General features: G+C 43.7%; 1 protein-coding gene across 1 annotated transcript in view; it reads right to left on the reverse strand.

Annotated features, from left to right (window-relative positions):
- Positions 1 to 26365, reverse strand: part of TAF1 (TATA-box binding protein associated factor 1) — a 57371-nt gene extending 31006 nt beyond the window's left edge. The window contains exons 1-26 of the mRNA XM_023537445.1: positions 26171 to 26365; positions 25171 to 25285; positions 24917 to 25033; positions 21541 to 21660; positions 20235 to 20476; positions 19629 to 19847; positions 19027 to 19245; positions 18476 to 18683; positions 17119 to 17295; positions 16625 to 16752; positions 16424 to 16531; positions 16125 to 16298; positions 15503 to 15676; positions 15168 to 15272; positions 13395 to 13595; positions 13089 to 13230; positions 12560 to 12690; positions 11798 to 11878; positions 7878 to 8027; positions 7530 to 7649; positions 7083 to 7258; positions 6291 to 6469; positions 4628 to 4841; positions 4044 to 4209; positions 2720 to 2931; positions 131 to 290 (exon numbers count right to left, since the gene is read on the reverse strand). Coding sequence (XP_023393213.1) covers positions 131 to 290; positions 2720 to 2931; positions 4044 to 4209; positions 4628 to 4841; positions 6291 to 6469; positions 7083 to 7258; positions 7530 to 7649; positions 7878 to 8027; positions 11798 to 11878; positions 12560 to 12690; positions 13089 to 13230; positions 13395 to 13595; positions 15168 to 15272; positions 15503 to 15676; positions 16125 to 16298; positions 16424 to 16531; positions 16625 to 16752; positions 17119 to 17295; positions 18476 to 18683; positions 19027 to 19245; positions 19629 to 19847; positions 20235 to 20476; positions 21541 to 21660; positions 24917 to 25033; positions 25171 to 25285; positions 26171 to 26350 — 4218 coding nt within the window. The 5' untranslated portion in view covers positions 26351 to 26365. The remainder of the gene's footprint in view (positions 1 to 130; positions 291 to 2719; positions 2932 to 4043; positions 4210 to 4627; positions 4842 to 6290; positions 6470 to 7082; positions 7259 to 7529; positions 7650 to 7877; positions 8028 to 11797; positions 11879 to 12559; positions 12691 to 13088; positions 13231 to 13394; positions 13596 to 15167; positions 15273 to 15502; positions 15677 to 16124; positions 16299 to 16423; positions 16532 to 16624; positions 16753 to 17118; positions 17296 to 18475; positions 18684 to 19026; positions 19246 to 19628; positions 19848 to 20234; positions 20477 to 21540; positions 21661 to 24916; positions 25034 to 25170; positions 25286 to 26170) is intronic.
- Between the last annotated feature and the right edge of the window lie 599 nt (positions 26366 to 26964).

Consider the following 26964-nt stretch of genomic DNA (forward strand, 5'->3'; position numbering starts at 1 on the left):
AAAAAAACCCCAATACTTTCTAGCTAGACAAATACATTCTGGGAAATCTTGCACTAAACAGTACACATAATTTTCAGGGCAAGGCCAAAGGGAGACTGTATGGCTGTGTCAGAGCCATGAGTCAGAAGGCTGGGGGAATCAATGAGAACCCTGTCTGGTCAGAAACAAGGCAAATACTCACATTCAAATAGTCACAGTGAACAGTGGTTCCAACTCGCCGTTTCTTCTTGGGAGGAAGTTGCTGTTTAGGGAACTTGAGAACCAGAGATTTCCTGCGAACTTCATCTGCACTGAAATCAATAACACTTTCATAGTTTGCAGTCCCTATTTCTAGTCCCCGGAAAAGCAGCAACTACACTGGAAAAGTCCAAGTACCTGAGTGTGAGCCTGAGGAGGAGAAAGCCAAACCAAAGGCCAGACGTCCACATCCTAAGGCTCAAACCAGGCAAGGGCTCATCGGGTCTCCAAACTTGTAATAAAGAACTAGGCAAGCCACAGCTTCACCTCAGTTTCCTATTTGGAAGTTAAGGGAACTAGGCTAAAAGAACTTCAAGGATCCTTCTACCTCCAACATTTTATCTTAAGGGTAAAGGGCGAGGAAACAACTTATTCAGAATGGAAACAAGGAGGAAATTAAAAATTGGTTTAAAAAGAAAAACTAATTTTACTTCCCCTCAATCCCCACCTCGTTCCCTTCCATTGTATGGGACCGAGATACATTTTCCTTGTCTAATGGGCTTCAAAACATGACTATTACACTGATAAATCAACAAGGACAGTAAAAGAATCTAAAACTTAAAAACTGAAACAAATATAACCGCATATCACATTAAAAACTACACTCCGAAAACGATTCAAATTTATTTTGAATATAAAATAGCCCGACCATACAACTTCAGTGGCATATAGTCCAAGGACAACAAACTAGAAAAAACACCTTGACTCTATAGGTTAGTTGTTAGTAGGGGAATTGGTATTCTAACTCTCAAACTATTTTACACATATCACAGGGCAGAGAAAATGAATAAATATATTGACACTGGGAACCAGAGAAAAGAAACCAATATGAAACGCGGGAAGACGAGGAAGAATCTGCAGATATAACTTGAACTGGAGGTACTGCCATAAAGATACATGTCTATTTCCTAGTTCTGCCCGCTAACAGCCTAGAAGCAATGACATCTCAGTGGCAATGAACATACCTAATGCCCAGATCTTGGTTTCTAAATATTATTCTCCAAGAAACAGATTCAAGACTCTTTTAGAGAAATGGCTGATCCTAGTCTGGGACAGGAAAATTTTGAGGTGAGCCTGGAACCCCTTGTGCCAGAAAGCCAAGAAAGAAGTTCTCAAAGATTTATAGGGCCACTTCAAATGGACATAGGATGTGGCCTGAAGGGGTCAAATCTGGGACAATATGGGCATCAAAATTAATAATGAGACTAAGTTCACAAAGGAAAGAAATTGCAGAATCCACAGTAGTACTCGAAAAGAGAGGGGAAACTCTTTACAGAATGGCCAGCTAATGTAGAAAGAATGCTAGAATTAGAAAAACCATTGTTTTGCAACCGCAAATGTAGTAACTGAGGTAAACAATGATCATCATTGCATGCTAAAACTACTGACGGAATGACTATCAGGGAACATGACATTCGCCCACATGTTAATTACAAAGGAGAAAAAATATCTTTAATATAGAAGAATCTGGGGACTGGCACTTTAACAAGATGATTAAAACAGTAAGAAAACCTGACATTATGTGCTTCCTGATGCGGTGTGTTAACGTACATAGTATCACCTATGTAAGTAATCTTGCCAAAGACATTCAATCCAAATATAATCAATGAGAAAACCAGCCGATAAAATCAAGAACGTGGGATATTTTATGAGACAACTGGCCTGGACTTCTCAAAAAAATTCAATGTCACGAAAAACAAAGGATATGAGGAAGATGATCTAGATTAAGAGCGACTCAGAAATACTTAATGTTCAAACTGGGATTGGATCCTGAATTGGGGGACAGGCGATACCAGGACATCAGGATAACTAGACATTTGAATAAGGGCTCAATGTTAGATACTGTTGAATTAATGTCAATTTTCCTACAGTAACAGTATCATGTTTTGATGTCCTTATGCCAAAGAATTTCTAAGTGCAACATCATGATGCCTGCAACTTATTTCCAAACAGGTCAGGAAAAGATTTTTTAGATCTATAAAGCTGAAACAGATGTGACAAAAGTTAACAGTTGTTAAACTTAGAGAAACAGTACACTGTATTATTCTTTCGACTTCTCTGTCGCTTGCATTTTCCAAACTATGAAGTTAAGGGAAATTTTTTTTTTTAATTTAAAAACTTCTGCACTTGATTAAGTTCTCTTGGCAAGAGACAGGTAGGTATAAGCATAGTTTACGTCTCGCTAATCTTTCTGGTCATTAGAACATTGTGAAATTAGGGGCCTCACAAATATTACGAAGGTCTGGAAGTAGAACAGGAAGAACATCTACTGTGCTTCATCCGGCCTCTCCTGTTTTTGTCACCTTCATAACTACCCCGGTGAGGGTGGTCTTATTTTGTAAAGAAGGAAACTGACCCCTAGGAAAGGTAGGTAGCATGCCCAAGGGCAAGTGGTGGAGCACAATGAGTGCTATATGACAAAAGAGTCTCATTTTCACTGCCGCCAACAATTACTGAGGAAAGTCCAGTAACTGTCTCTTACCTCTCAATGAGCTGCTTCCCCAAGACAATCTTGGTCCCTTCGACCTTGATCAGTTCTTCATTATCATTATGAATGACTGTCTTTTCCAACTCCTCCTCCTGCTCCTCTGTCATGGCGACAGGATTAGAAGGCGGAGCATTCGTTTGGTAATAGAGGGGGCAGAATTTGTTTGTCCTCATGTGTCCGATGGCACCACAAGCCCCACATTTCAGCTGCAAAAGGAAAAGTATCAGTATGTCAGAGGTAAGCACGCTGCATGACGTTAGCTCTAACACATAGATACGAGGCAGGAGAGAAGCAAAGACAGGCTCAGAACTTTTGTTCTAAATACAGCTGTCAACAAGAAGCCACTGGACAAAAGTGCACATACAGAAACGACATTTAAACAAATCCAGAGACAACGAACGTTTCCTTAAAATCAAGAAAGAAAGAAAGCGGGGAGGCTTTCCACCCCCGATTAAAGCAGTCAACTGTGACAATGCTACGTGTGCAGGAGAGAGGCTGCTGGCCGGCACTGGCAGCCAGCGTGGGCATGTTCCTAGCCCCTGGGAAAAGGCTCGGTAATAACAAGTCTCCATCTTAGTTTCGCAACTGACCCGTTTCATCTGTAAAATAGGGTCAATACTGTATCCTATTTCTGTAACGTCACACACGAGAAACGAACATTAAAATACTTGAAGAACCTCAGTACGTGTTAACAGCAGTCTACGCTCGAGAATTTTATTGTTTTTAACGGGCTTCCCATGCATTCTATTCCTTCCTACGACCACACTGAGACAGGTATCACTTTATAGAAAACAGGTTGAGAGAGGTTAAGAGCAGAGAGCTATTAACTGGCAAAGCAGACCTGAGTCCCGATCTTCCATTTGCAAGTCCACGGCTCTTCCCACTGCACCACAGCCGCTTCCCTTTACGGTGCACATTACAGCTACACTGCATAGTAATATCTGGAATCCTACCTAAGTTGTGCAAAGCAACCTGTATTTTATGTTTGTTTCTCTTGCTTCTTTTCATACGTACAATTTAAAAACAGGATGTGTATGTGCATACGTATGTACACACGCACGTAAACGTACACGTAGAAACCACCAAGCCTAGCTCGACTCCTAGAAAATATTTCCGATGGATCAAGTAGGAAATGACACCCAGTGGCCCCAGATTAGGTCTGATGTTGTCGATACCGGTCGTACTAGTGCTGAGAACAGCCAAGTAGCCCTGTCACTTCGAACCAGCTTTTCGGGATACCGCCCTCATTCCTAGGAAGCGATGGGGGAGGGTGTTTTCTTCCTCTTCGTCGGCGACGGCCGTGCCACCCTAGACTTACTTTGAGGTCAGGACGCTCCTTCATTTTTTTGGGCTTCTTCTCAGGAGGACCCTTAAGCTTCTCCTTTTCCTGGTTCCGCTTAAGCCGCCTCAGCTGCTCTTGAATCCTCCGCCGCTCTTTTCGCATCTCTTCTCGATGCTGTTCGTCAAAAAGGGCAAATTTTCGGCTGAATAACGGGGGAAACAAATCACAGGACCATGAGCAAACGCGAACCGAGAAGACTGTCGACACCGCTACGCGGCTCCGAACTAAAGACCTCCATCCACGCTGAAACGACAGGGGCTACCTGGCAGACCCGTCCCCGCCCCTCACGAGCCTTCCATCTGCAGTGCCACCCGTCTCGGGATGAGCATCATCTCCGAGGTTCTTGCCAAGCAGCTAACCAACCAAGCAAATTGCAAAGGACCCAGGCGGAACTGAAAATACGCCTTTGTCCCGCAGCAATTCGGAATTCCCCCTGGGATCTGACTCTGGCGAAACCCAAAGCTCTAAAAGGCAAGATGGTTCTCGACTAACAGACTTCCGGGAACGACTGCAGGATCCTGACGCTCTCATCACGGTGGAAAGCGGCGAGCCAAACTCACATGAACTCCTCGTCCTTCGTGGTCCGGATGCGCACGTAGGCATCTATGACCGCGGGCTTCCGGACCGTCTCACAGCGAACGTACTCCTTCCCCTCCTCATCTCGAAATGTGCGATAAATCTTGAGACAACGGCCAGTGGCAGAAGAGTTAAGACTAGTCACAGAAGCTGTGTCATCATCTCTGTGATTGTTTCCTGCTGCTGCTGAGCCTGCTGCTGCAAGGCAGAAAAAGATTTCCACACATTCCCCCTACCACCCAAATGGCCATTTTCTTGGGGTTGCGTGGAGGCCTCGAAGCTCAACATGCACACGAAACTATGGTTCTACAGAAAGCATCAAAATCCCCACCGGCCCCCAAATATACTGATTTGTCCCTTCCTGGTTCCATCTTACCACTGCCAATGTTCCCACTTTTCTCAGTGCCAAAAGTTCTGAGAGGATCTCAAAGAACTATGTTTGTTACAGGGGACAGAAGAGCAGTAGCTGTGTTGATTCCTCGGAGCCACACGCAGTGCAAGAGGGAAACCCAAGCAGGAAGCGGTTGATGAGCACATTAAAGAAAAGCACCCAAGCACCCAGGGGGGGAAATGGCACCGCAGAAACAAGTCCAGAGTCTTAAGGCCTAGAGTATGCTTCTCAAACTTTAATATGAATCAATAGGAATCACCTGAGGATCTCATTAAAATACAGATTCTAATGCAGCAGCTTTAGGGTGAGGCCTGAGATTCTGCATTTCTAACAAACGCCCACGAGATGTAGATACTGCTGGTCCAGGACCACACTGGTGAAAAGGCTTTATCACATGTTTACAAAGTAGTCAAAACAACAGAATTATACAAAGTTTTTACAGAGAGAAAGAAACAAAGGAAAGACTATTATGAGTGAGAATAGTCATTTAAACCTTCAGCTTCAGCCTTTATCCTCCCTCTCAGTATCTACATCCAAGCTTTCCACTGCCTGCTGGACACCGTCCCGGGAAGGGGCCGGGGACCTCCACCCCGCACGCTGCGCCTTCCCTTCTGACACCTGCTTCTCACTTTGAAAGGTACTACTTGAACCAGCGGTAGGTACCGCGCCCTTCGGGCGAGCCCCGAGGTGCAACCTTAAGGTCACCTTGGTTTCTCTCCTCTTTTCATTCCCGACGTCCGCGCCCCAAACCAGTTCAGGCCTTTAGCACCCCCACCCTCCACTTCTGCCATTTTTGGTTGCTTATTTTAAACTTTTTAGGGTCTAAGACCTCTTTGAGAATCTTCTGAAAGCATGGATGTTCTCCTCAGAAAAGGCACATTTGCACAGAATTTTACATGTGATTTCAGAGGGTTCAAGAACTGCCCTCAAATTTACCCACGGATTCTGTATTAAACACTCTCAGCCTCTAGGATGAACGCCCAGAAAGCTCACTTGACATACAGTACTGAGACCCCTGGCTTGGCCAGGCCTGACACAGACAGAGGCAGTAGCAGATTTGCAGCATCTCTTCAATTTGTGCCCAGACAAACCTAGAGTCCAGTTTTCAGGAATCTCCCCCTCATCTACAGGCTTTTCTACACTCATCCCCTACTTCTTCTGCCTCCAGATTTGCCTCGGTTATTAGTGTCAAGTTATTTACACATTTTCGATCCTCCTCTTTTTTGCCTGTCTGTCTGTGAAGCCACTACCCTCACCCAGTAGCATCCGCTGTAGTTCCTTCCGCTCCTGCTCCTCCCGTTCACGTGAAAGCTGAGAGCTGGTTTTTTTATTCTGCAACATGTTCTCGATGTTCTTTCCCATTTCTTCAAAGTCACTGTCTTCGGCTGAGCTGCTGTCTGTATCAGTGGATAAGACTTCAGTTGATGACAAAACCCTAAAAGGAGAAAAAAACGTTAACTTACATGAGGAAAAACATGGAAGTGTAGAAAGAGTTGAAAAAATACGGTTTCAGTAGGCAAGAGTAGCAACTTGGCAAATCGACCTTGAAAAGGAATACTCGAAATCCACTAAGACATGTGGTCCTTCACAGAAAAGCTTTACAAAGCGTTCCTAGACAGTCAATCAACAAGGCAAGTTCGCACAGCATTTCACATTCAGAATTCCTGGAGAAAGCCTGAGAAACAAATCAGCACACTGCTCACTTTTAATAGGGTATTATCGTCCTCTCACCAGTTCAGTCTTCAGGAAATAAAACACTACCCGTCCCCGATCACCACTGCGACGGCTGCCAAGCCCAAGGAGACCACAAAAGTGGTCACAGGACCAAAGCTCAAATCGAGTGCCTCTTGACAGTCGAAACCTTTGTCAAGCTGCTCTGAAGGCAGGAGGTTCTCTAGCAGTGTTATGCACAGATCCCACCCTGAAATGATCTTAGACACCTGACCAGCTAATCGTTTTGAGGTGACCTCCCAGTCATTAGGAAACAGTGTCTGGGACCCCCACCCCCATTTCCGGCTTGGATTTTCTGCAGCTCTGAAACAACGTACTTGTTCTGTAGGTCAAAGATGCGCTGGCATTCCTCTTTGTAACGCTCTTGATGCTCAGCCACAGAAAACCTCGATCCACGGGCAAATTTACTCATGGGCCCCTCTCCAGAGCGGGCCTGCTCTGTTGACATTGTACGTACCACATCGATCACTTCCCAGCGGGACAACTTTTTAATCTACAAGAGGGTTTGACACACACGCATACACAGATCATTAAGGGATCTCAAAGAACCAAGGCACACGGTTAGAGGAACAGACAAAAAATATTTACCCAGAAGTTAAACAGAAAGCTTTGGGAAAGTTAACTCCCGAAAAAGTATCCAAGATCCAGTCGAGTACAACCCACACCACAAAACTCTTCAGGCAGGTCCTTCTACCTGCTTCCTGGCTTTTCCTTCTTCATACAAAGCCCCTAAAAGCCTCAAAGTTTTCCTGTTCCACACCCACCTCTTCCTCTGGCACACCAAATTTACGTAGCAGTTGCTTGGCATTTTTCAGGGACAGGCGACGGAGGTCTGCATCTGTTCCTGTCACTGTCTTCTTCACGGGCTGAGGCTCTTTATCATCCTACCTCAAAACCAGAACAAAACAGGTTAAGAAACCCACTAAGCTTAATTCCTTCTAGTAAGCATCTAAGTTCATCATGGCAGCTTAACTGCTCTCCACAACGCAGAGTACTAACCACTAGACGATCGCGGCCATAACTGCTTTCCAGAGCCTCCACCCCATTCACCACTTCAACCTCCATTTCTGCGTACCTTAATTTCCAGCTTCTGGGAATTCAGACAGTCTTACCTTTTGCTGTGTTGGTTTGTTTGGAATCTTCACATAGGAGAATCCTTCACCACAGCCCGTGGGATCTGCCACCCCAGTCACCTCCAGGAGACACTTGCCCTTCATGGCAGCAATGAAGGCCCTTGTGGTGTTCCAAGGAGCAGTGCGAACCTGAGGTATAAAAAAAGATCCTAAGAGCTGAGGAAAAGTTCACTGTATGTCCAGCCTTACTTACAAGGTTGGAGTAATTACAATAATATACAATCTGATGCTTTCGTAAACTGTCCACAAAAATTAATAGTTACATCAAGTTACCCAGTACTTTGCTTGCTGTTCTTCTTTCCCATGGTACTTACATCATGCTATTGAATAGAAGGCAAGATCTCAGACAGTGCAAGGACTATGCGGAACAGTGGGACCCTTCAGCCCATTTTCCCTTGAGCTTAACTGAGAGTCCTCAAAGACCATGTTGCCTCCTCCCAATGCTCAGAGGCGAGTTAGATTGATGACTGCATTTGCGTGTCCAATTGCTCAAATGGCCTCTCTAGAATGACCTGTACAGTCTCATGCTTTACAAACACTGGCCCCATCCCCAGCAGCACCAAACCAGACCATTCTACCTGTGTCACTGGTTTGGTCAAAGCCTGTCCTCTCCTAGGACCCTAAATAGTATTTACTAACCCCACAAAATAACCAGGGAATTAAGACAAAGAGAATGTGCTCATCCACAAAGACCAGTCCAGATTATAAATGATTAGCTAGAAAGTGGCCAGTTCTCTATTCAAGATTTAGTCTTGAAGGCCATTTAACAGAACTATTAATTTCTAAAATTCTTAAGGCATTCATTTTTCACTCCAGTCTCAAAAGAACAACAATGCTTCTGTTCCTGCTCTGTCTGACCTCATTTACAATCACTCGCTCATAAATTTATTCATTCGACCATCTACCATACGCGAGCACTACTTTCTCAAGGACCTCATGTTAGTAAGGAAGAGACAACCAACCAACCAAATTCAACAGTACATGATCAATGCTATGATAGGAAAGTAAAAAAAAAAAAAATGTGATTTTTATATAAAAGATGATGATCCAATCTGAGTGAAGGGTGTGAGTGAGGGCATGAGTCAGGGAAACCTTCCAAGAGAGTATAACTTGTAAGTGAAAGTCGACAGTACCAGAGTGAACAGAAAATATTCTAGGCAGAGGGAATGACAGCAGTTACGAAGTCCTGGAAGGCAACGGAAATAAATGTAGGGAACTGAATGGACTTAAATATGTTTGGAGCCTAAAGTACAAGATGGGCAATGACAGATGAGAGGTTAGAGGCAGACGCAAGACCCAAGATCCTTGCAAATCACGGTAAGGACTTGTTCCTGAAAAAAATAAGGACCCAAAGGATGTCTCTGGACAAGAGAGTGTAAGATCATTCAACTTTTTAACAAATGGTACTAAAATAATTGGACATTACTCACATGCAAAAAATGAATCTTAATCTATACCACACGCCCTATACAAAAATTAACTCAAAATGGATCTAAATATAAGATCTAAAAACAATAAAACTTTTAGAAAGAAACATGAGAAAATCTTTGTGACCTTGAATTAGATAAAAATCTCTTCGATACAACACCAAACCACGAGCAACAGAGAGGACTGACAAATTGGACTTCTGCTCTTCAAAAGACTGTTAAGACAACTAAAAAACAAGCCATTGACTGGGAGAAAATCTTTGCAAATCACGCATCTGATAAAGGACTCAACCTGGAATACCTAAAGAACTCTCAAAGTTCAATAAGAAAAGAAGCAACTAATTAAAAATAAAAATAGGCAAAAGAGATGAACAAACACTAGATCAAAGAAGATATCTGGATGATAAATAAGCGCATGAAAAGAAGCTCGACACTCTTAGTCATCGGGGAAATGCAAATTAAACCACAATAAGATCACTTCATGCCCACTAGGAGGGCCATAAACAAAAACAGAAAATACGTATTGACAAGGATGCAGAGAAACTGCCACTCTCATACACTGCCGGGAGGAATACAAAACGGTGCAGCCGCTGTGGAATACAGCCGGGCAGTTCTTCCGAAGGTTAGACAGAATCACCGTATGATGCAGCGATTCCACTTTTAGGTATTTATACAAGAAAAAAGGAAACATCTGTCCAAACGAAGATGTATACGTGAATATTCATAGCAGTTTTATTCATAATAGCCAAGAACTGGCAACAATCAAAATGTCTTTCAGTGGTTTACTAGTCATTTAAACCGTGATACAATCATACTATGAAATATAATGTAGCAATAAAGAGTAGCAATCTATCAATATACATAATAGCCTGGATGAATGCAGATTTAAAGACAAGTATACTTTCAACAAGTGGTACTGGGAAACAAAATATCCACACACAATATGAACGAGGTTGAACCTTCACCTTCTACCATGTATAAACGATTAACCCAAAATGGATCAAAGACCTAGACATAAGAACTAAAAATATAAAACTCTTAAAAGAAAAACACAGGGGGAGGGGGAAAGCTTCATGACACTGGCGACGCTATCTTGGTATGGAATCAAAAGCACAAGACACAAAAAGGAAATCAGATAAACTGGACTACGTCAAAATTAAAAATGTTTCTTCATCAAAGGACACAACACAGTGAAAAGGCAACCTATAGAATGGGAGAAAACATCTGTATATCATACATCTAATGAGATTAATATCCAGAACATGTAAAGAACTCCTACAACTCAACAAAAAATAACCCTATTCAAAAATAGGCAAAGGACTTGAATAGACATTTCTCACGAGACATATAAATACCCAATAAGCACATGAGAAGATGCTCAAAATCATTAATTATGAGGGGAAATGCAAATCGAAACCCCAATGAGATAGTACCTCACACCCGTTAGGATGGCTACTATCACAAAAAAAAAAAAACAATAAATAACAAATGTTGGCAAGGGTGTGAAATAATTTAAGCTCTTAAACACCATTGATAGAAATGTAAAATGGTGCAGCTGCTTTGGAAAACAGTATGGATGTTCCTTGAAAACCTAAAAAAGAAATACCACATGATCCAGCAATCCCACCTCTGGATATATATGCAAAAGAACTGAAAGCAGGGTCTTGAACGGATAGGTAGCTGCACACCCATACTCACAGCAGCACTATTCACAACAGCTAAGACGTGGAAACAACCCAAATGTCCAACAGTGGATGAATAAATAAGCAAAATGTGGTCTATACATACAATGGAGTATTATTTAGCATTAAGAAGGAAGGAAATTGTGACACACATTATGACAGATGAATCTTGAGAATATTACGCTACAAGAAATAAACTTGTCACGTCAAAACAAAGATGTGCGATTCCACTTAGGTGAAGTACCTAGAGTAGTCAAATTCACAGAGACAGAAAGTAGAACGGTGGTTGCCAGGGGTTGGGGTGGGACAGCTAGGGAAGTGGTGTTTTTCGGTTACTGAAGTTTCAGTTTAACAAGATGATGAGTTCTGGACACTGGTCGCACAACAACGTGAATGTATTAACACTACTGAACTGTACACTTAGAGATTAAGATGGTAAATTTTATGTTATGTATGTATTCCCACAGTTTTAAAAGAATACATACTGTACGATTCCATTTATCCAAGATTCTAGAAAATGCAAACTAATCTACAGTGACAGAAAGCAGATCAGTGGTTGTCAGGGAAGAGGCAAAGTGGAGAGAAGACAGGGATTTCAACGGGGCACTGAGGAACTTCTGGGAGTGACAGATTCACTCAAGATTTCACAGGTACAAACATACCCCCCAAGACATACCGAACAGTACATTTTAAGTATGTGCTGTTTATTCTGTATCAACGTTTCAATAAAGCTGTTTTTTTTTAAAAGGATAAATGAGGTGTACTAACAAAAATTAGTGTAAAGCCTTACTTCATCATCTATCTTCATCTGGAAATCTTCCTCATTTTCTTCTTCTGGAGCGAAAAAGGACTTTTCACCATAGCCGGCATCCTGGAAGAAGACAAACATCATCCGTAAATCAATGGATAAATTGGAAAACACAAAGCACGAGTTTCAATGAACACCAAGTACAGAATACAAAAGCACATTTTGCATACGGAATGGATTCTGTACAGTCTTCGCTGTATCTGTCACCACTCTACATCCTTAGGCTGCCGGAAGATGTAGCACCACAGTGCAAGGGACTTACCAGCTGATACATGGCCCTTAGGAAGCTAAATGGCAATGCTCATTAAGTCAGTAGGACAGAGTCGTACTACCCCACCCTAGCTAGATCATTCCAATCTTAGCCAGAGAAGGACACTGGGCTTCTCTGAGCCACGTGTGGAGCACCATCATCATCTCTGGCCACCGGGAAGGTTGTGGAGAGAAACCGAGAAATACTTTCCCTGCTTACACACCTGTCTTGTAAAGAACAGGGCCTACCCGAACGGATGAGCCACCATTTTCAAGGCAAAAACAATGTGCCCTAAGTCCCTCATTAAGCCCTCCCACTGACATTCACAGTCGTTTTCCCCAGCACCAATGTACACAGAGTACCTCGGTTAGAATTTTGAAATAACTGGTAATAGCCTAGTAACCATCATTTCTACACCAGTGAGCACCGTCCTCATCCTCGTCTCTGTGAAAACACCCACAGGCACAGGCTGTGCTGCAGAAAAAGGCGTTTACCTTCAGTCGCTGCTCCGCAGCTATCATGCTGTAATAAGCACAGCACTGCTCCGGAGACACCATAGCTCTGATCTCTTCTTCGGTGGGTAAGCGGAAATCCGATTTCAGCACCCACCAATTTGAGTCCATCCCTAGAAAAGATAGAGAGAGAGAATGAGACTCTGCTGAATTCCAAAGGCCCTGTTATTGACAGCAACATGGATAGCAAACCAAGACTGAACCAGGCATTGTTCTAGAAGGCAGCAGCAGGCCTGGACAGAGTTAGCCTGACTGGCCAAGAAAAGCTGTGCTGCTGGGTTTCCTACATTTCATCTAAGATCTCCAACGACCATGTTGCATTTCCTGGCAGGCAAAAATCAAAAAGCCATGAGAGCTTTCATATGCAGATGATTTACTACCTCTCCTCTTTTTGATGACTACCAATTTCTATTTCCAATTTATGAACTGTACGCTTATCCTTTAACTGAAAGCTGTAATCCCTATCTTGGAAAGAGGCAGAGAGAACAAATAATCCGCCACAACGGATGACCTGTGCGTTTGAAGTCAGCGCAGAGCTTCAGCCTCTTCCGGATGCTGCTTTCTGAATGGGAAGGAAAAGCTTTTTTTATATCTTCCATTCGAATCCGCCGTGGCCGATCTAAACTCTTCCAGAAGAGACGGTAAATAAAAACCTGCCCGACAAACCAAATGTTTATGTAGCAGAGGAAACGATGAAAGTCCTCAGCAGGGCCCCTTCCACTGCTGAACCCTTTATGTTTTATCTTTCCTGATGTGCCCCCACATATACATACCCTGTCATGTGCACCCCGATCCCCTCTCTGCCTCTCATTCTTACCTGGAGAAAGTCTCGAATATGCGTATTGGCCCTTTTGGAGTTGGGCCCAGGAACTTCGAACAAGGGGCACTGCTGGCCAACCACAAAGATATCCACCAATTCCCGAATATAGTAACCTTGTCTTGTCCGAATAATAAGAAAATCAGTTTCTGGCATTTTATGAAGATAAATTGGAGCACGAAAAAGATTGTTCTCAAATGCCTAGCAAAAGTGAAAACAGAGAATTTACATACAGAGAAGCCCTAGGACACTGAGTTGACTAATGCTAAAGGAAAATCGAGCTGATGTGCTCTCCGTCCGCATTCCACCATCTCAGATCCACCCAGCAATATAAACAAACTGTAATGTGGACTACGCAACGGGATCAGACAGGTAACTTCTTACCCACTGGCTATCTTTAAGCGTCAGTAGTGGGGAAGCGTAACGATTTGGATTCAAATGACACTGGCTGCTCTGCTGCCATTCACTGTCTAAGATCAGATATCTCTGAGCTTAATTTTCCTCAGCTACAAAACAGACACTCAAAATGCCTGTACCTCACAGGATTGCTATGGATGTGATAAAATTACTTGAAAAACTAACGAGTTCTATACTAGCTATCTTAGCCCCCAGCACAGACTCTAATATAATGCAGATGAGATCAAAGCATCCGTTAAATAAATTAAAGACCACAAAAAGTAGAAAGTGGGCTAGAGAAGACTAAATATGCAGGACTGAAACATCTGAGCTTGTTTAAATTAAGTAGCAGCCAGACAGGAATCAACTGTCTCAAGAAGCCTGTGACTCTAAGGAAAGAATTCTCAGAAAATCAGAAAAGTGGACAGGAGGAGGATCGTCAATATGCGGGTATGGAAAATCTAAATATGAAATGCAGAAAGAATAAAAACTACGGAAGATAAAAAGGATCTTCAACAGACGACAGAAGTACCCACAAAAGGGGATGGACTGGTAGAAAATCTCAAAAGGAAGTTACAGGGGGAGGGAGAATGTCAGAACAGCATAAAAACAATACTCAAAATGTGAGGGGAAATGGACGATAGATGTAAAGGATAAAGAAGAAAAGGCTTTGCAGATGCTTTAGGAAAATGAGCGACAGTAACACGAGAATAAACTTGGTACAAGAGTAGGGAGAGCGGTTAAGATTGCTAAGAAAAAAATCAAGTGCAGGAGAAAAGGCAGGAAGTGCTAAAGATGTCCTCACATCACTGAGGGCCTCTAAGCTGCCCCTTGACAAAATCTGTAAAAGCCAGGCTACCAGAGGGCCTCTCTACATCCACCAGAACAAAGGAGCGGGGAGAAAACCTTCACTGTGGCTGGAGACCGTACGGTTCAGGTGTGGCTCAATACTCAACATGACCGCGATTAATGTAATCAAAACATACCAATTTTATGCATACAAATTAAAATTAACTGTAGTAAAGTATCAATCCCAGGTTGACTTTCCTATTCCACCCAGGTGTTTCTGGACTTCTTACCAGTGTGTATTTTCAAAAAGCTACTTTTTAAATATCTAGTTCACGTGTTTCCTTTTCTAAAGATTTTACTTTCTTCTTAGTTCCAAGCACACGGTCTATTTTAATTTCGTTTATGAATAAAACAACGAAGAGCCAGTTTTAATAAAAAGATCAAAGAAACTCCTAGATTGTCCCGCTCTCCCCCATATCTGACGCACAGATAGTATCTCAATCACCTAGAATCGGTTCTTTCTACGCTGACTGGCTCCTCACCTGTCAACTACCCTAGGAAAAGTTGTAACAGGAAAGAATCCCTCACCTGCAGCAACTGGCCAGGATGGAGAGAGCCCAGGAAAGGAGATGTATGGCAGTACACGGTTTCTCCGTATTTACAGTCGGGGGCTCCGGGATCTTTTCCGGGTTTCTATAGGGAACGGCAGATCCCGTTACTATCACAGAACTTAATCAATAAACCTGCACAAAATATTCCACGAGCATGGCATTTTACTAACATATACTAACTGCAAAAAAAAGATACCCTTCCTTTCTCCCAAGAAATTTACAGCGTAAAAAAGACAAAATACGTGTTCATAAATTATCACTGGATTTCTAACTACAGCAACGTTAACAAAGATTTTCTGAACAGAGACTCACCCGCTTATAGTAGTTTTTTATCTTGGTTGCCATGCCAACTTGCATCATTAACGGTCCATTCTCCTCACTGTATTCTGCTAGAATGAGATCTCCATCTTTGCCTGTGAGGTCCTGAGGAGTGCGCATGAAAAACATCTCTCCGCCACCTGAAGCTTGCCTCTCTTGTTCTCTCATCTGCCCAGAACAAAAAGAATACAATCCAGCTCCTGAAAGGACAATAACTTCACACATCGATGCTGTGCACTCTTGGACGATGACACCAAAAACAATTTTACCTCGCCTTTTTTCATTTTCATTGCAAAAGTTTTCAAACATATAAACATCATCCCATGTCCTAGATACAACTGTTTACATTCTTGCCCTTTTTGTTTTACCTATAACTCTCTCTAGAGATTCTGAACCATTTTGGAAAATTGCAGTTATCATGATACACACTTTACAGCTTCGATATTTCCACGTGCATCTCCTAAGAATAAAGACATTCTCCTAAATGACACTATTCTATCGCATCAGAGAAAATAAAACACTAATTCCCTAACGTCGTCTAACATCCGGTCCGTTTCCCCAACGTATACTTTAAAGTCTTCTATGGCTGTTTTTTCTAACCAGGGTTCGAGCGTACCTTAGCCTTCTTTTTGATGTGCTTCAGCAAGGGCTGGACTGAGTGGGGACCTGGCTGAGACAGTGCCCCGAAGGAGTACTTCTTCAGAGGCGGGCGATGGAACTGCCGCAGTTTGATGGGCCCCATGTGGGTGGGAAAGAAGGGCTGCCGTAACTCCACAGCAGGAATCGAATGCTGGAACAGAAAAGACAGCAGCTCAAACTGAACACCAACTCCGGCCTAGGCGAGATTTACCCATATCCTCCCCTCGAAACGATGCAGTGGTTCCCATCCGCCACAGAAAAAATGCTGCTTTTTACCTGGATGATATTCCCTCCAAAGGTGCCTCGAAGACCCTGTTGCTTAGGGTAGTAATATTCATCATTGGACAGATTCCACGGATCTTTCACTTCTGGCTGAGACATGTTCTAATGACAGATCACCAAATAAACCTCAGTCAGACTCCCCTTCTCCATGACCTTTGTTCTTCAAAACACCAAGCCCCTCTGCCCTTCGCAAACCTGTTGCGGTTCCTCCTTGATGACTCCTGTTTTCCCTAAGAGAATTCGACTCTTCTTCAGAGACGATTCCTTTTTACTCTCCTTGGAGGGGGAGTTGGAGGTGGCCTCTTCCTTCTCATCAGGAATTTCTGAGGATGAAACAAGTCGCTCTGGAGTTGCTATTCCCGAAGAGTCGCCTTGCCCACTGGTAGTGCTGCAGTTCCAAGCCAGATCTCGCATTCCATCCCAGACCGCCTCTACTTCGGGAGTCACTCTCACCAGACTATACTCCCAACATCTCAAAGGCACGACTTTCCAACATTCTCGCATTATGACTTTTCCCTAAACAATACATGAATATGGGAGACTGACCACCAACTTTGCTCTCAAACTGCTACCTAGAAGCTTCTAGTCTTAACCTTCCCAACCCTTCTGAGTCCTTCGTGCTCCCTCATGTTAGCAGGAAGCTAACTGGCAGTTACGAAGAAGCAACACTGGCCCTGCCAGCATCATACCCAAAATGAGGTTCTCGTCATTAGGGTCAAGTGTCAAAACGGGAGGCTCCAGCAGCCGGGGCATGGCCTGAGCGTCCCAAATGATGTTGTCCTCCCAGCGCCCATACACCAGCTCCTCATTGTCAATGGGGAAAATGGAGTACCAAGGCTTGTCGTCATCCAGGGTGGCTGTAAAACCTGGTCAAAACGGAAGGAAGAAACAGTAACAGACTTAACACTTATGATTCTAGCAGAGGGAAAAGAGCAAATGTTTGTAGCATTACTCATGTGACTGAAGGAGTATTTCTCACTTTAATAAAGTGTAGACAAATATGTTTGTTGCAGTATTTTTGGTAATAGTCAAAATATGGATGACCAAATGTTTAATAAGGGACTGGTAAAATAAATCATGGCAATAAATGATATGGCAAAATATGCTAACAGTAAAATAGATTATATTAAAAATACAATAATTATTCATAAATTATGAAAACTTTCATGTAAGAATACTATGCAGCCAATAAAGTGTTTAGAAAAAAAGGAAAGGAAAAAAAATCTATTCCTTAGATTCAAAAATAAAATTTTTTTTCCCTCTGAATTGTAAAAGTAATCCAGGTGAACTGAGAAAAATTTGGAAAATAGAAAAAGGTATAAAGAAAAGTTGTTTGTGATCTTACAAACCAGAAATAACCACTGTGAACCCCACAGGGTATTTTCTTTTGGTCTGCTTTCTATGTTTATATAGTGTGCTTTTTTGCTTTTTTTCACTTACACAAACAGGATATTAAATATGCCACTTAGTATCCTTTTTTCTATTTAAAATGAGCTGTGTCATTAGACTTTTAAGAACTTTGAATGACACAGAATATTTATGCTAAAAGCACAGTACACAAAACTGTACCTACAGCAATGAACGCACCCACATACACACGCAGAAAACAAAAAGATCAAAGACAAAATACACCATAAAGTTAATAAGTGATAATCTCTGTAAAGGATTACTAGTGACTTCTGATACTATTGCATTTTCAAAGTTTTCTCCATCGCATACCGAAAGTCTTTTGCATATCTAAGGAGAGAAAAGCAAATTCTAGAATGATAAAGAAAAGGGCTTCAGAAACAAAAGCAGACTCTAAAACATTGTTAGGCCTCAGAAAGATCTTTGACTTCAGAGCAGTTTTCCCATTTTTCTAATGCGAAACCAGAGTCCCATTCTAGCTTACTAAGAGTGTAAAAAAATTATTACGGCCTAGAATCACAGGACTCAGGCTCCAAACGTTTCACTGTCCCTCAGCAGCAGCAAAGATCGCAGCTATGCCCGCCTAGGGTGACAGAGACGAAGGGCAGTGTGTCGGGCACAGCCCGCCCAGCAGCGCACCTTGCTGAACGTTGTAAGCCATGGCGTTCCTCGTCATGCTGGAAGGAAGCCAGCCCGCCAGGCTTGCACGCTGAGGTTTTGTCCCTTTGTGTTTGACATCCTCCCCATCCCAGATGATGTCATCCTCCCAATGCAGCTGTGTCACCATCAGGAAGTTTTCATCAGCCAGAAGGTCAGTGCCGCTGCTGTCCTCAAGTGTCCTACAGTCCTGCAAAAGGGAAGGAACAGCAAGTCCTTCAGTGGTCACTGGTCAAAGTTCCCACTCCGAATCCCACATCAGATGCTTCATGTGTGGTTCCCGGCTTGAGAGAAGAACCTGATCATGGAGGAATGTCTGCCTCCTCCTCCTCCTAGTCGAGCACAGCACTCGCTTCACAAACAGAACCCTTGCAGGGGGGCCAGTTGCCAGGGTAACATCCCATACCAAGCAAAAGGCTTAGATGCCTAAATCTCCCACCTAAGAAACCCTATGCGGTATCTCCCCAACTGAAAAGTCAAGTGAAACTGATGTGGCCCTGGGCACACTGACTCCTCTCACCAATGTGGCTTACCTCCGTCATTCTACATTTTGTCACAGGTTCGTGTTCCATCTTTCGCAGTTTGAAGCCATAATCAAACCCACTGCCATCTTCAGGGACACCCAGCATATCATACCACAGTCGGGCAGGCCCATAACGCCACTCTGCCACTCTCGGTTTGGTATCTGTCACTTTATCTATATCTCCAGTTGATTGGGAAAACTTGGACTCCACGGGAGCCATCATTGTGATCTGTAACGGAACAATGCAGGAGGGGAGGAGGATTTCTCCGATCCCAGATGGGAGTTAACAGGCAGGCGGGGGACTCAGAGGAGCCACGAGGATGCTTCCTGAACAGGACTGGGGTCAGAACACGAACCGCGACAGTATCTCAGGGCACGCCCCGCCTATCACCCAAACTTTCCTATTCACCAGTGGGGATATTACTGTAATCTGCCTCCCCCAATCCTCGTCTACTATAATAAAGAAGGGACAGCCACTGCGACTGGACTCATGAGTACTCATACTCAACACAGGATTCTGCCTGCTAAGGTGATGTTTCCAGTTCAGACAAACTGGAGGGCACTCATCTGTTCCCCTTGTAGCTCCTAACCCCAGACCTCTACTTTGCCTACTTCGTCATCGGAGAGACACTGCTCTGGAGGCGGTGGCGGAGCGTAGTCGTAGTTCCACAACGACTTCTGGCTGACTTCTGACTCCACTGAGCACTCCGCCTCCTGGATCTGCTCTTCCTGTATCAGCTCGCGGTGCTTTTTTTTCCTCTTTCTCCGAGCGCTCCGCCAAACGGATGGGACGTTCTTCCCTGGTCCAAAAAGACGTAGGAAGCGCAACACCTAGAACGCAAACGTATTACTATGTCAGAGTCAACGTCAGCTAGAAACGCAGGAGCATCTGGAAACTCCCACCACGGGACTACCCGACTGTCAGGGAGGGACCAAAAAGTGCTGAACTCATAAAAAAAAAATCCTATTCACGACATGCATCCAAAGAGTAAAGTGTCCCTTAATAATCTGGACTAGGTTCAAGACAACACTAACGGGAACTACATAAATCCCATGTACTACAATGTACACAACTTAAGAAAAAAGACGTGACACAACGTCGCCGAATAAGGAAAACTTTAGGTCTTATTCATTATACGTGAGGCATCATAACAACAGAACTCAGTATTCAGAAGTAGTCAGTGGTTTGCAATGTGGGTGTTCTCCACAGAAAAGTACCTTCCCAGGCCGAAACTCCGGGAAAAGTTCCGTGACGCTCGGCAACAGCTTGGTGGCATCGTGCTGCATAATCCCAGCCAGCGGTAGGGTCAGCTTTCCGTCCTCGGATTCTGTCTGTGTTGCTTCCTGAGGTCCCATCTCAGATTCTGAGTCAGAGGAACTACTGAAGTCCACTTTCTCTGAGGCCAAAGAGGAAGGGGCAATGATGGAGGGCAAGATGATGCCTTCTCCATCCTCAGACACTGCAACAAGGAAGAGAAAGCCTTTTGGCATGTAACTGTGAGCATTTTTCCTCAAATTCAGCCAACACCCATTCCAGGCGATGTGCATGGCTCAGTGGCAGGGGATATAGTTCCAAGCACCCAGATTACTAGTAGTATGCACCCCAGAGAACTCATTCAAACTCAGTATCTCCCACCATCCCCAACTCACCTTGCACCTGGTACCCTAGGGTTGTGATGAGAGAAAACAGAGACTATTACTACATTTACTAATTTCTGTAAGTTTGTCAACTTAAAGGAATGTGAGCAAAATTATGTAACGCTTTTATACCAGTCAGGCCTTTCCATGTCCAGTTCATAAGCTGGAGAATTTCTTTTACCCCGCAAGATAACAATGAAGTTACTTAGCACGAAATAAGATCAATGACCTGAAGTTAACTGATGCTATTTAGCCTGCAGACTAAAAGGGAAATGACTTAAAGTTCTAATAGGAGGAATTTGGGTTAACGTAAGCCTCAAAAGACAGAAGGATCAGACACTGCTCTTCCCCAATCTTCTAGCCTAGGGCAGGGTTACTACTGTCACAGACACAGGAAGGGGTGAGATGACCACCGAAGACCCTGCTTTTGAAATCTCTGAATCTGGTAGTTGGCTCTTATATACATTCTAGGGTGTCTTCCCTATTTAATCATTTCTTTTGAAGAGAATCATCGAAACAGGTAGCTTCCAAATACCAGTATGCAGAAATTACTTGGGGAATGCTATGAAATTCTTGGGGGGGGGTCTACCCCAGATCTTCTGAATCAGATCTTCCAGAGGTGAGAGTCAGGAATCTGTACTTTTTTAAACACTTGAGGTGATTCTGATGGGCAGCCAGATTTGAGAACCACTGACCTAAACTTTTTATTGAGTGCATACTAAAATACTGTTGCCAAATGTTTTAAAAGTAAACCTTCTCATTAATATGGAAATTTCAAAACTGTATGAATCACTGGAAATTGTATCCTTCCCCTGTGTGCCTGCCAAAAGCCTGGACTGAGGAATGGAACTTGCTCCTTAGACAAAAATAGCCAGTCTCTGCTTACCACCGGTAAGAGCATCCTGATCCTTATCCTTCTTTAATGGTCCTGGGGGTGGAGGTGGAGGAGGCATCAACTTGCAATCAATGTCTTCACAATCAGCATCATAGTCGTCGTCGTCGTAATCTAATAAAACCAAGAAGGTGATCGCCTCAATATCCAGAATGCCGCAAAACAGCCTTGAGCACCCTTGTCACTCAAGAATTTAAAGCACCACATGAAGCACTATATTCAGATCCCTTAAGAACACACAGGAGACGCAGCTTGTCTTCAGAAAGAGATGACATCACAATACTGCCAAACGCTGTTAACACCATGTATACCTCATAAAGGAATTTAGGGCAATCCCAAGAACTGTTTAAAACCTTTGCTCCTTCTCCTGATCAAATCCTGTTTTACTTTTTATTTTCACCCTGTTCAATCTCATAATTGAATTTAACATTCTTCTTACAGTCAGTTTCCTTTAAGATCGGACTTTCTTCTGACCTCCCGAGTCTTGAACACTTTTTCTGTCTACCTTCTGCAGCTGGTTATTCTTTTCACTGCCCTTTAACCACTGGCATCGCTCAATACTTGGTCCTGAACACTCCGCTTTTACTCCTCTACACACTTTTCATTCCCTTTTCTCAAAAAGCACCTTTATCCAGATTTAACCCAAATGTGTAGGTCTGGCTCTGACTTAGCCCCTCTACAACTACAATGCACATTCTGCTGCCTAAAGAACCTTCCCACTCAGATATTCAACAGCTGCACCTCGCAGCACACTGACTAACCGTCCCCTCTTCTAAATTCCTTTTTGTTACTATTAATACCATCTCATCCTCATTTTCCCACCTTATGACTTTAGTCTCCTGTCTCCTTCATCGATTTCTTACCCCCAACACATCTTTCCAATCGATCGGTAATAATCATAATTATAACAACTTCCACTTGTGGAGTTCCCACTATGTGCCAAGTATTTGTAGCTATTTTACCTATGATCCTCCCAATAATGTTGCAATGCAGGAATTATTCTGACGTGTAGAAGTTAAGCAATTTATTCGGCGTCATACAATTTTAAGTGACCAAGTCACAACTCAAGCCTGGTTTAACAACAAAGCCTGTCCTCTTTCTAGCGCACTTCCTACTCACTGAGTCTTATTGATGTTTTATCAGCAATTCTCAAGTTTGACCCTGCCTGTCGTTGCCCACTAATGCCCTACTCTAGACCTTGATAACTTTACATCTAGCCCACGAGAACGGTCTCCAAGTAACCCTGCCCCTTTACTTTTTCTAATCCAAACCCCAAAGCACCAAGCAGCACTTCTCGTTTTCATTTAGGAAGGAAAGGCAACTAAGGTTAACAAAGACCTATCACGACACTGTGCTACGCAGGTGCTTTAATGCCACATGAACTTAAAGTCCCACAAAAGCCCTATTCATCAAGTAGGCATTATCGCCTTTATTGCAGACAAGAAAACTGAGCATTACAAATAAGAAATCCAAACCTCCCAATATCAAACTAAATATGGAGTTGGGATTTGAACCTATGACGTTCCGACTCCAAAGTCCATTTTCTTTTCATTATACCACTCTGCCTCTTACTTAACAACCTACGTTGGTTTACAACCTTTTATGGCATCAAATCCCAAGTAATGCATAAAGATGCTGTCAAATTGCTCTATTCTTGGTTCTTGCTAATTTTGGCAGCATATTTTCCACTCCTTTCAAGAAAATCTGGTCAATTCCCCCCACACTACTTGCTTATTTCTATCTTCAAAACTTTAGACAAGCCATGTTTCCAAACCAAAATGCCCTGCTGCTGCTTCATCAAATCTTGTCTTTCAAAATTTTGCTTAAAATTCACCTCCATGAAGCCTTTTCTAATGACCTTAATCCACTTCCAATTATTCCAAAGCAGCACACTTAGAAACCAAGCTATGTGAAGGGACCAATGTCAGGGAAGGAGGAAGTTAAGGGCATCAATGAAGGCACCATCAGAGAACAAGGGAACTTAGAAAAGAACATCCCAGAGCACTGAGACTCTATCAAATGCAGCATCCTCCCTTTCTAGGTCAGCTCATAAAACCCTCGCCTATCCTTTACCATCCGTAGCCAAGATAATAAAACCAAACCCTAAAAATCAGAGCTGCTACCACATTCCCTTTACCCTAACTCAAGGTACTCAAAAATAAGTTATGCTATTGGACTTAACTATTCTGGCAGCCTCTCAAAACTGAACATAACACTCCATATAGAAACATGAGCTTGTAACTGATTTATGCTCTCTCATGACACTTAATGACGCTTTGCATTAACTTATCCCAGCTTCCTCGAATGTAACAATATCCCCAAAGGTTAAGGCCTATATATTCTACCTTTTTCTAGGTCGCTTCTTATGTATGTGGCGCACTTATTTCTCTATATAAGCAGCACTCAAATCCATTAACAGACCCTGAAGAAACTAAGTTCAAGTATCTACCAAGGTTTTATCTACATTCCTCAGCACCCTGAAATCTAACTCAAAGAGGTGAGCAATGAATAAACAATGAGCAACTTCACATAAAAGTTTCAAGCAATGAGAGGCAGCATAGAGCAGTGGAAAGAATAAACTCTGACCAGTAGCTCTAAGTTCTAGACCACGGAACTGAGCTTCTCAAAATCAGAAAATGGATTTTATTACCTTCATATCATACTACCACATATTATGCCATATAACACGTACTCAATCCATGTCTAAAAAACTGAGTTGTTGAATGAGTCAAGGTCTGCCACTAGCTAACTATAGAACTTTTAATAAAGTTCCACATTTTATTAAAGTTCTCTAAAGTTCAAGTTTTCCTTACCTATGATGAAACTAAGTTAAGAATATATAATCAGAGACCCCTTCCAACTCTGACATTGATTCTATAATGCAGCACTTTGTATCAGGGAGAAAAAAACCTGTGTTGTGAGCAAGCACTAAGCGCATCGTGTCAGCACATAGGTGGCAAGTGATTAACAAAAGTTGAGCCAATAAGTATGTATGCTCTTTTACATATGACTGTACACTGAACCTTTCTTAAACTACCAATTCCTTGAGGCAAAAGACAGAGTTTAAAAAGCATCTAAAACAATGCCATGAAGCCCGTAGCTACTCAAATACCAGGTGGATGAGGAGGAAAGCATCATCATCCTTACCTGGCATTCTTCAAGAATTTAGGAATAAGCAGTATGAGAAATGGTGACACTTCCCCAGGACACAAAAGAGGACAGCAGCTCTTAGAACTGAGCTGACAAAGGGAGAGAAGCAGAGCAAAGGCACAGAGAACAGGAGCAATGGCAGAAAGCATGCAGAAAAACAAACCGGACCGCACGGCAAGAAAATACACCGGAAATGGTGCCGATGACACCAAAGAATCACCTGAATGGCAAATGGGCTGCAAGCTCCCCATTGTCTGTTGATATCTTCGACTTTCATCTTCTGCTACTTCATTGATGTCTGAATAATCCACAGCATCCTCTGTACTCCTGATCCAGCCTATAAAAAAAAAGGGGGGTAAATTTCAACAAAGAGCAAGTAACTCTCACTGCCTCCCGTAATTCCCACTGAAAAGGACAGGGACAGTAAGCGGCTAGCCTCCTCCCCAACTCTGCTCCCCAAGACCCAGACTTCACCTTCATCATTTACCAGAGCACCGTCAGTCCCAGTCAATTCTTCATTTGCTGTGAGTTCAGTGATCAGGCTGCCCAGGCCCAAAGCCCCCAAGCCTGCCAAGTGCTTCTTACACTCCTGAAAAAAGGGACAGCACCAGAGTCAAAGACAGCAGCTAAACCTCGGCTTCCCATACAAGGCTTACTTTCCTGATCCACAAAGCTATGCCTATGAAAAGAACTGCTGCAGCGTGCTAAAAGCATCCTCACACTCAAGACTGTGAAGCTTCCAGTAAACTCCCTCCATCAGAGCTGTATCAACACATAACGTCCAATTCTGTCGCTATACTTCATAAAGTGGTGTAAGGTTATGCAAAGACCCACCACGGACACCAAATAAATAATGGAACGGTAGTTCCCCTGAATAAAGGGTATGGCAGCTGAGGTCGCTTTGGATTTAAAGGCAAGAACTTTGCCGCTAACTCGTGTGTGCTGCGGGGGAGAAAGGAGAGGTATTTTCTCCTTGAGAAAACGAACCTAAAAGAAACTTGGGCACGGGACACGGTGGCACGAATGTCGATGGACAGCGGGAAAGCTACCTAAGAAGTGCAAGGGGCCCGAAGGCCTGGCCCAGACGGTTTGATCGGTCACTGTTCTAAGAACCGGCGCTTGCACATGAATTGCCGCAGGTCCTGTCCCGTCTTCTTACTAGCAGCGATGTCAGAAACTCAGTTTCCAGAATCCCCAAGAAGCTTCTCATGGCAACGGTTTGAAAGCAACCGCGCCAGCCTGATCGGCAAGGAGGTATCTGCCCGGATCGGCGGCCCTGACCTCCCGGGGCTCGCCCGCTGCTCCCTCTGCTCCGCACCCCCGCCCAGAACGGAGCCCCCCACTCTTCGTTACGGCCCCCACGATACACTAGGCCGTTTCCTCCTCTCTTATGCCCACTGCACCCTCTCTTCTCGGACCCTAAGCACCCTCTACTGTCCGCCACCTACTCTCCCTAGTAGCACCAACTCCTTACATCATCCAAGACGCTTTCCCCCTCCAGCTGCCCCGCTCCATTGATGTTGCCGAAAAGGAAACCGGTTAAAGAAAACGGGCCGCCTCCACCCGAATCTTCGTCGCTGTCGGTGTCTGACATGATGGCGGCCGCCTTGCCGCCAGCGGACGCGGGAAGCCACAAATCCAAACCGGACCCCATAGACCGGAAGTGAAAACACTTGTCGCACAGAAGTGACTCACAGTACCCCTTGACCTTACCGTTTCTTACCGGAAACGGAATAAGGAAAGCACCCGGAAGGGCCGGCCGTCCTCCGAGAAAGTCGAATCGGTGTGACTACTTTACTATCAGCTTCCGATTCGACCGCACGCGATCGGGAGGCGGGGCATCTGGATCGCGATTGGTCAGAGAAAATGTTCGGTCCCGCCCCCTCCCGCTCGCTTGCACCTGAGCACGAGCATTCTCGTTGCACCGGACCTTCCGCCAACCGCCGGGAACGGTCCGGGTAGCGTCGTTTAACGACCTGATGACCGCGAGTCACCACACTGTGGTGCGCGGGACAGTAGAATGGAACCTTCGCTGCTGTCCTGTGTCCCCTCTGCTCCCTTCCATTCCAAAGACAAACCAACCGTAAATTGCACTGTGCCAGAGGTACCTGTGTGACTTAGCTGTTTTGAGTTGACGTTGTCCCACACAAATAGATTTCCCCCTCCGTTTTATTTCCGGCAATGCGGAAGCAAAACATGGAGTAAAATGAACAGCCGACCCTTCACCTGGGTTCACATTTGTTTACGTTTTGCCAGCTCGTTTCTGTC

This window comes from Pteropus vampyrus, unplaced genomic scaffold (genome assembly GCF_000151845.1).
Source record: "Pteropus vampyrus isolate Shadow unplaced genomic scaffold, Pvam_2.0 Scaffold191, whole genome shotgun sequence".
In the NCBI taxonomy this organism is placed as follows: domain Eukaryota; kingdom Metazoa; phylum Chordata; class Mammalia; order Chiroptera; family Pteropodidae; genus Pteropus; species Pteropus vampyrus.